This window comes from Octodon degus, unplaced genomic scaffold (genome assembly GCF_000260255.1).
Source record: "Octodon degus isolate 3935 unplaced genomic scaffold, OctDeg1.0 scaffold00282, whole genome shotgun sequence".
NCBI lineage: Eukaryota > Metazoa > Chordata > Mammalia > Rodentia > Octodontidae > Octodon > Octodon degus.
In genome coordinates, this window is record NW_004524858.1 from 1,162,529 (window position 1) to 1,171,790 (window position 9,262).

At 59.3% G+C, this 9,262-nt stretch overlaps 1 protein-coding gene across 5 annotated transcripts in view; it reads right to left on the reverse strand.

Annotated features, from left to right (window-relative positions):
* The window catches only part of Kcnn1 (potassium calcium-activated channel subfamily N member 1), a 19,892-nt gene that overhangs the window by 3,834 nt on the left and 6,796 nt on the right, over positions 1 to 9,262 (reverse strand). For 2 of the 5 annotated variants that reach the window (XR_002819285.1, XR_002819284.1), the window contains exons 2-7: positions 5,598 to 6,077; positions 5,217 to 5,312; positions 3,467 to 3,885; positions 1,779 to 1,920; positions 1,366 to 1,476; positions 880 to 982 (exon numbers count right to left, since the gene is read on the reverse strand). Coding sequence is in view for 3 of the 5 variants with exons in the window: in XM_004646863.3 (XP_004646920.1) it covers positions 855 to 982; positions 1,366 to 1,476; positions 1,779 to 1,920; positions 3,467 to 3,885; positions 5,217 to 5,312; positions 5,598 to 6,035 (1,334 nt within the window). In the remaining 2 variants the exon portion in view is untranslated. Of the gene's footprint in view, positions 1 to 854; positions 983 to 1,365; positions 1,477 to 1,778; positions 1,921 to 3,466; positions 3,886 to 5,216; positions 5,313 to 5,597; positions 6,078 to 9,190; positions 9,252 to 9,262 lie in introns of those variants that run through there. The other 3 variants (XM_023707220.1, XM_023707219.1, XM_004646863.3) reach the window with 2 other exon arrangements.

The following is a 9,262-nucleotide window of genomic DNA, read 5'->3' on the forward strand; positions in this document are numbered from 1 at the left end:
ATATATTGGGAATTGAACTCAGGCCCTTGTGCTTGCCAGGAAAGCGCTTATTCTACTGAGCTATCTCCCCAGCCCCTCAAAATTTTTTTAAAAAATCCTAAAAGAAACAAAAATGGGCAGGCTGTGGTAGCCCAGGCCTGTGATCTGTAATCCCAGCACTCAGGAGGCTGAGGGAGGAGAATCATGGTGAGTTTGAGGCCAGCCTGGGCTACATAGCAAGCCCCTGTTTCAAGTGCTCCCATGCATCTAAATGATAACAACAACAAAAATGTTAAAACACAAAAGAAAAGAATTAATTTGCCTTAGGGCTATGCTTGAACTTCTCCCCTGGGGAGCGTGGGCCTGGGCTGCACCTGGGCTCTTATCGTAATCCAGTTGCAGATGGCTTGAGAGATTTTACATCCAAGGGGCTGTAATGAGTCACCACAGCTGAGATCCACTGGACTAAATAATTGTCAGGACAAAGGAGTAACAGAGGAAATTAAAGAATTTCTGAATTTCTGATTAGCCCACTTGATCCCATGGATCTGACCACAGGTGTCATTCTGAGCTTCCTGGCAGCCAGGGCAAAAAGGAAACACTTCTGAAGTTGAAAGAGTAACAATGGGATTTATTCCATAAAATGTGTTATACTTTCTGTCACCTGTACAGGGAACGTCCAGGCCTGGCCTGTGGTGACGGTCCTGGCTGAGCACTGGGCCCTCTCTCTTCTCTTCCTGGCTAGCACAGAACCACAGCCCCCAGTGAGCTCTCCACCCAGCCTGGCCTGGCCATGGCCTCCTCCCAGGGCCACAGCTGGCTGCCTCCGTGCTAGGCGGACACGGAAATGTGAGCTGGAAAGGTTCTGGACTTACTGATGGATGGCTTGGAGGAACTTACGCTGGTGTTTCCGAACCCGGGCTTGGTCTGGCTTCTTTACCAGCCTGGTGTGTTTGTAGATGAGCCATGTCTCCCTGAGAACATTAGCAGCGGCGTTTTTTACCTGGGGCGAAGGAAAGAACAGTTTCTCAGGACAGGCACAAAGAAAACAAAACAACAACAGAAAAAGAGGGAGAGAGAAATTGGTTTCTGGAAACCTCTAGAAGCTTCTAGAAACTTTGAGAAATTCCTGGAAACCTCCAGAAACTTCTGGACCCTTGGGCTATGAGGCAGGGTCATGCTTTCACATTCGCACCCCTGCAGTGTCACCATGTCGCATGCTACCCTTGCCCACCACACCTGAACAGTGTGAACTAGGTCGATTTGCACCAGGCTGATAGCTCACTCATCTGCCCATGGGGAAACTGAGGTAATTCAGCAATTCAGACATGCATGGGCTCATGGGGGTGCCAGTGGGTGCAGGGGGACGACGAGTAGGGCCCTCACCCGCTTGGTGAGCTGAGTGTCCATCATGAAGTTGTGCACATGCTTCTCTGCCTTGGTGAGCTCCAGCTTCCGGGCCACCACAGCCACCACCAGCGCGGTACAGCCAGCTCCCTGCATGGGTGGAGGGCGGGTTGGTGTCTCGCAGAGCCGCCTGAGCTCTAGCTCTGCCACACAGCCCACAATGGCCTAACTCGTCCTGTCCCTGGGTCTTGGGCCCAGCACGGAGCCAGCTCAACCAGGCCAGCCAATGGAGGCTGACTTAGTTCTGGCAACTATGGAAGTGGTGATCACTGGGGAAACTGAGGCACAGAAGCACAAAGTGCTTGGTCCCAGGGCTGTGGAGAATAAGGGGCCAAGCACAGCTCCCACAGTGATCCCCAGGAGGCAGTGGGCATGGGGGCGAGAGTCCTCACCATGATGCCGGTGAGCAGGCACACGCCCTTCCCACAGTAGGTGTGCGGCACCATGTCACCATAGCCGATGGACAGGAAGGTGATGGAGATGAGCCACATGGCCCCCAGGAAGTTGCTGGTGACCTCTTGCTTGTCGTGGTACCTAGGGTAGTGCACATAGGGAGTGGTCAGCCTGGGGCAGTCCCTGGGGGCAGACAGCAACCTGCCACCTCCCTCCTATGCCCTTTATGTTCTTTTGTATTTTTGAGGCAGGGTCTCACTCCATCACCCAGGTTGGCCTTAACCTCCTGGTGACCATCCTGCCTCAGCCTCCAAGTTCTGGGCCTGCACTGCTTTTGACCTCCCCCGTGCCAGTCTTTGCTCTCTGGGAACTTGACAGAGTCCCCTTGCCACCCACACCTGTGCATGGACAGACACACGGACATATGGGACACGGGTGGCCGAGGTGCCAAGAGTGGTGGGGAGTGCAGCGGGAACTGAGGTCATAGCAGGAGTGGCCATAGCAGCATGGACAGAGGGGGACTGAGGCCACAACGCAGGGAGCCCAGAGCCCAGGCCTTGGGTAGGGTGGGAGCAGGGTGGGAGGCTGGCTGGGTCTGCACAGCCACAACCAGGCCCTGGAGTGGGTCCAGGTTGACTGTTGCAGGCCAGGGCTGAGCGGGTGGCTCTCAGGGTCTGGGGACAGCATGGGACCCCTCACAACCACAGTCCCACAGTGCCCTCCAGCTGGCAGCCCCACCTTGCGGGGACCAGTTCCTTTACTGCCTCAGCCACGATGGGAGGCAGGGGACAGTAAGACAACAAGGACAGCCCACAGATGAAGGCTTTGGGGTCCCTCCCTGGGCCCCTAACTTGGCTTCCAAGTGTCCAATGCTGAGCCAGAGCAGGGCCCAGGTGACACTGGGCACACACAGGGACATGGCAAGGCAGGGAGGGGCACAAACATCACCTTAGGCTCAGAATTTAGGACTGGCTGCCCACTGGCCCTGCCCCGACTGGCTGGGGCTCCAAGCCTGCAATGCCTGGCTCAGCTCCTGTGGGGGCGGGCTACAAGGACAGCTTGGAGTTCCAGGTGCCCCATGGGTGAGGACTCCAAGGCCCTCCCCATGTCCCCTGCAAGAGGGCGGGGACTGTCTGATCCTCAGACAGGTAACCAGCACTGGGCCCAAGCTCGTGAGTGGCACTTGAGACTCAGTTTCCCCAATAGCTAAGTGGGTAGCCTGATGACCTTCAGGACCACCTGGGCCAATGCTCACAAAGGTCCTGGGGCTGAGGCGGCTTGGGGACTCAGGTAGGCCCAGAGCGACAACAGCCACCCCCACCCCCGGCTGCTCCCCCACCCCGGACCTCTCGGGACAGGGACGGGGCCTCATGACAACACCCTCTGCCCCCCTCCACGGCAGCGAATCTTAAATTCCTAGCGGGGGCGGGGGGCAGCAGAGGACAGCCGGGGCAGGGCAGTGGCAGCCCGGAGCACACTCACATGTCTTCCCTGCGGTCCGGCAGGGTGGGCAGAAGGGAGAAGGAAAACCGGTTAAATGTGGGGGACAGGGGCAGGGACAGGAGGGGCCCCCAGGGCAGAGGGCAGAGGGCAGCCTCCAGCGGGAGCAGCTCTGCACCCTTCAGGCACCTCCGGGCACGCGGCCCCGCGCAGGCTGCGCACGGAGCGCGCCTGCGGGCTCGCGCACCTCTCGCACACGCGCACGGTCCAGGCTGCGATGACCCAGGACGAGATGCTGAACACCAGCAGCACGGTGCCGGGGCAGATGGTCATGAGCGTCTTCATGACGAAGCGCGTGTTGAACGTGATCTTGTTGAGCGCGCCGATGCTGCGCGAGGAGGCGTCCGTGAAGACCTTGCTGTGCAGCAGCATGACGCGGCCCAGCAGGTAGAGGCGCAGGAACATGGGGATGGACAGTAGCACATCCACGTCGGCCTCGGCCACCGACGGCGCGTACGTGAAGGCCAGCCGCGCAGTCCAGGTGAAGCGGGAGTGGCCGGGCACCGGGTGGATGGCACACACCGCCAGCTCCAGCGAGATGAGGAAGACGCGCTCGCGGGTCATGGCAATGCGCCAGTCGTCCGCGCCGTTGTCTGCCATGAACAGCTGCGGGGGGGCAGTGAGCGTCACGCCGGGCTGGGGCAGCCTGGGCCTGGAGCCCACCCGGGGCCGGGTCGTCCCTGCCCCAGCCAGAACCGGGCTACGTGGACAGAACTCCCTAGGCTTCTGCGTTGGAGAGAACTTGGGCAAAACGGCAGCCTGGTCCACACCTACTTGGAAGACTGAGGCAGGAGGATCTTGATTTCAAGCCCAGCCTGGTCAGGGACTTAACAAGACCTCATCTCAAAAATTTTAAAAAAAGGGGTTGGGGAGATAGCTCATAAGCATAAGCACCTGCCTGGTAAGTGCAAGGTCCTGAGTTTGATCCCTGGTACCAAAAAAAAAAAAAAAAACAAAAAAAAACAAACAAAAACAAAAACCAAACCTAACCATAAAAAGGGGGGGGGGGATGATCAGAATACACTATACACATTAGAATCCCCAAAACAAGAAAGGGGTAGGTGAAGCAAGGGGTAACAGAGTGAAAGATGGAAGCATCTCCCAGGCTGGGTGGGAGGCTGAGCGGGGAGGACCACTGGGAATGTGAGACCAGCCTGGGCTGCACGTTGAGACCGATCTCAGAAAACACAACAAGAAATCCTGGAAGCCAGGCATGGTAGCCTGTAATCCCAGCACTCGGGAGGCTGAGGCAGGAGGATCGTCGTGAGTTTGAGACCAGCCTGGGCTATAGAGTGAGCTTAAGACCAGTGAGACCCTGTCTCAAAAAGACCGAAAAAAAAAAAAAAGGAAGAAAGAAAAGGAAAAAAACAAAGGGGGCTATTTGGATATTTGGACACGGTTCCCCCACAAGAAGACATGCGACCCTCAAGACAGCAAGAGGGTGCACCCCTAGCTGCCAACCAGTGCCAGGAGGCGCCTGGGCTGTGTGCACCCCACTGTCCTGCAAAGACCTTATCCTGCCGGGCCTGGGGCTTGGACTTCCAGCCCCGAGCCAGGCAGCCTTGCAGGGCTGCTCCCGAAACTACTCAGCCAGCTGGGCTCTGCAGAGGTGCTGCGCAAGGCTCACTTGGCCTTTCCGTCCGTGACCCTTTTTATTTTGAGGCAAGGCCTCACTAAACTGCCCAGCACGAGCTCGAACTTGTGACCCTCCTGTCTCAGCCTGCCAGAGTCCTGGCACGACAGGTGCGCGCTGTCTCGCCCTGCATACCTCTTTTCTTGGTGAACTCAGCAATGAAAATGAAAGCACAGGCCTGGAGATGGGGGTGCCTGCAGGGACCCAAGGGGACCCTCTGTCCTCCCTCTAAACACTCATCTGGGCGTCGGGACCCTGGGGCCGTGGTGTGCCTGGCTGGGGAGGGGCAGGCAGGGCCACCAACCTGGATTTCCCGGGCGTGGTACAGCACAACTAGGCCCAGCAGGATGATGGTGGACAGGCTGATGAGGCATTTCAGGGCAAAGGAGTACAGAGACGCCTGCGGACAGAGGAACACAGGACGATGCAGGGCGTGCGTCAGGGCAGAGGCCAGGAGGAGCACGGGGCACTGGGCTGCGACCATCCACTTCCCTGGCTGGTGAAAGCCTGGCTTCATGTCTGGTCTTCTTTTCAGCACTTCTCTGTGCATGAGGCCTGGCGTCCCGTGGCCCTCTGCCCCAGTGTCTTTCCTCACAGGGGTGGTGGCAGGAGATGAGGGTACCCAGCTCTCAGCTGGCCCTGGCCCACTCTTTCCCTGTGCCCCCTGGTGTCCCTGGGCACCCACCTTGGTGTAGACGCCCCAGGACAGCTCAGTCTCAGTCACCATGACAACAATGCCAAACATGCCGAAGATCAGTGCATAATCACTGAGCCGCTTCCGCTTCTCAAACAGCGCCCGCCGGTGGCCCAGGCGGTGGCCTGCAGTGGGCGGCTTCCCCCGGTGGCCGCTGTCATCCTCCTCCTCTTCCTCCTCCTCGTCCTCTGCCTGGTCCTGGGGCTGCCCGCGGGTACTGCCGGGGGATGGCCGGGCAGGCTCACCCTTGGACACCAGCACCTGCAGGCCTGGGCTGTGCGGAGGCTGCATGGGGCGGCCGGCCTCGGGGTCTGGGGGCTCGCGGCCCAGCACACCTGGCCCACTGCCCAGCGGCCGCCCCGCGCTGCCATTGTGGCTGTGGCCGTTCATGGCCACTTGGGTGCGGAGGCCAGGGTGGCGGCAGGCCATGTGTGGCCCGGCATGGCGCAACGGTGGGGATCCCCAGCTGACCTGCAGGAAGGGACATGGGGGCTGGTCACAGATGTGACTGGGGTCCTCACTGCCCAGTGGAGCCTGAGACACCCAGTTCTGCTACACTCTCCATGCCAAGTCCTGCTGTGGCTCCCAGGTGCTGTCCTGCCCCAGCCCATGTCCCACTGTGGCCAAGAGCTCCTGGGCTATCGCTGTCCCTCCTTCCCTCTCCCACCTTCATCCACATTGGCCCCGTGTCCACACCTTCCCAAAACTGCCAGACCCCAACTCCCAGTCCCCTAAAGGCACTGGCATAGGGTCACCTCAGCCTGACCATTAGGTTCTATGATCATACAGTTTCCTACAGGAGGATCGCAAGTTTGAGCCCAGCCTGGGAAATTTCTCTTTTCTTTTTTCTTTTCTTTCCTTTCCTTCTTTCCTTCCTTCTTTTCCTTTTTTCTTATTTCTTTTTTTTTTTTTGAGGCATTCTTGTTATACAGTCTAGGCTGGCCTTGAACTCACAGCAGTCCTTCTGTTTCAGGCTCCCAAGTGCTGGGATTACAGGTGTGCACTACCATACCTACTGCAGAAGTCCTGGGCTCCATTACCAGTGACACACACACACACACACACACACACACACACACACACACAGAGGCACACATGCACGCACGGGCAGCACATGCAAGTTGGCCAGGCAACATCAAGGTTCAGGGCAGTGGCCACTGAGACCCTGACATTGACTCCGGCCTGGCAAGTTCTGGGGCCCTAAAAGGGGGGCCTGGGCTTGGCCAGTATAGATGGGGAGACTGAGGCATAGGGCTGGCATGGGACAGAGTTGAGACCATGCCCTCAGTGGTCCCTGCCCCTACCCACCTGGGCACCTTGTGAGGCCTGACGTCTTTTGGCCTAGCTTGTGCAGGACTGAGGATGGAGCCAGGGCCCAGAGTGTGCTCCACAAGAGCTCTACCCCCGAGCAGCCCCAGCCCTACTAACTCCTTGAGAGGATCTCACTCACTGCGTTGCTCACACCAAACTCAACTTGAGATCCTCCTGCCTCAGCCTCCAGATTGGCTGGAATTACAGGAGTGGGCCACCCTGCTGGCGACTTCGCCCTGATCTCTGTCCACACACTCAAACCCCGCCCCTGGCAAGCAGTGCCACCAGCTGCTCCATGGGATGAGGGGGTCATCATGCAGGGGACAAGGAACCCAGACATCCTGCTGCCAGCCTCCCACTGTGCAGGATTCCTGTGAGAGCCACTAGGAACGACCTTCCAAGATGCAGGGCCCAGAGAGCTCGGGTGACTCAGCCACTGGGTGTGCCAAGCCGCCTATCTGCCATGTCCCTCAGCCTCGAGCACACGTCCTAAGGTGCCCTGGGCAGGGAGGCAATGGGGGAGGGGACACAGGACAGGCAGTTCAGCGAGGACCGGAGGGCTACACTGGCATCCACCATGTGAAAAATGGAGCCCCAGGTGGGAAATGTCACATATCACCCCTCTTGCCACCTGAGGAAGCAGGTGGCACCCCCATTTCCATTTCAAACACAAAGGCAAAGCTCAGAGGGGGCAGCACTCAGCCAAGGTCACAAGCCAGGAAGGGCAGGGGCTAAATGGGTGCCAGGGCCTGCAGGCTGGCAGCAAGGGACAGTGAGGGTCTGCCACCTCCTTGACCCGACAGGGACATGGGACTGCTCTGATGAGGTTCTGGGGAGAGGATCAGCCCATTTCTAAAGGTTATCCAGGCCAGGTATGCATGTGCAGTGCGGTCAGTGTCCTTTAGGGCCTTTTCTCTTCCCCTGTTGCAAGCTGAGCCACATGTTGGGGTCCCCTGCACAGGCTGAGGACCCCTGTGAAGCCCCAGGCAGAGTCGATGCCCTCAAAACCTTGTAGCCAGATGTTTTTGGCGAGGCCTCCGAGCTGGCGGGAGGGACGCCCATGGCTGGAAACACTGGCAGGCCATGCCTGGGTCTGAGTGTGTCTGGGCACAGGATTCCTCCTTCCCAAAGGTTGGGGTGGGGGCATCTGTGGCACCCAGAAGAAGAAGTTTTATGGAACCTAAGTCAAGGGGCCCCCAAGAGAAAAGCAAGGGGGAGGGGGTGGCTCATATGTGCTCCCCACTTCACAGCACCCTGGGAAGAGAAAAAAACCAAGCCAAGACCTCCAAAGCCCCAGAAGGAACCCTTCCACACAGCAGGGCCAGCCAGTCTCTCCATCCCAGCACTGAAGAGGCTGAGGTGGGAGTATCCTCACAAGTCTGAGACCAACTGAGGCTACAAAATAAAACCTTGTCCCAAAAACCAAAAAACAAACAAAAAACCCAAACGAAAATACAAAATACTGTAGGCTGAAGCAGTGGGCTGGGAGGGGGGCACTCTCGAATGTCCACACGCATGACCAAAGTCGTCACTCTGCCTGCCTGCCTCCTTTGAGAAGGGTCTGCAGAGGGCCACCGCACACCATGGTGGCCAGGATGGAGTGACAATTGCCTCTTTCCATCCTTGAGAACTGGGTCAAGAGAAAGTGTCACCTGCCTGTCAGTCCCGAGGCAGGGCCCCCACCCCCACCCAGGAACCGCAGTCGGAGCGGGACACCGGGACACAGCAGAAACTTCCAGGGCAACTGGGCCTGATGTGGTCCCCAGGCAGTGCAGCCCGAGGCCACATGTCTCCTGGAGGGTGAGGGGCGGCCTCGAGGACCCTGGCCAGCACGCGGAGGGGAACTCTTAGGGCGATGCTGCCCTTGCGCCCCTGCTCCCCGGGCGCCTGGAAGCCCTTCTGGTGGCTGCGGAGGTCCCCGTCCAAGAACCGAGCCACCAGCCCCCTCATATCGGCGCCCCTTCGGGGACACCGAGCTAGTGGCCAGGCTGGGCACCCGGACCGGTTTTAGGGTTCACCTAGGAGACCCAGTCGCCTGACCTGACCCAGGGATCCTAGGTCGGAAACAGGGGGCCCCATACCTCCGACCCCCCAAGTCAGGCTCCCCTGCGAGCTGCCCACCATGGAGTGTGGGGACTCCGCTCCGCATCCACCCTGCGCCCCTTGGGGATGGGGTCCCCTATCCTCACCCAGCCGCTCGCGCCGCCCCTCCGCCCACGCGCGCCCCGCTTGGTGAGCCTGCGGCTGGGGGCTCGCACCCGTCCCATCGGTACCTGCGGATGCGCCAACGGAGGAGTGAAGGTCCTGCGCGGCCGGGGTCCCGCGGGCGGGGGCGGGGCGCGGGG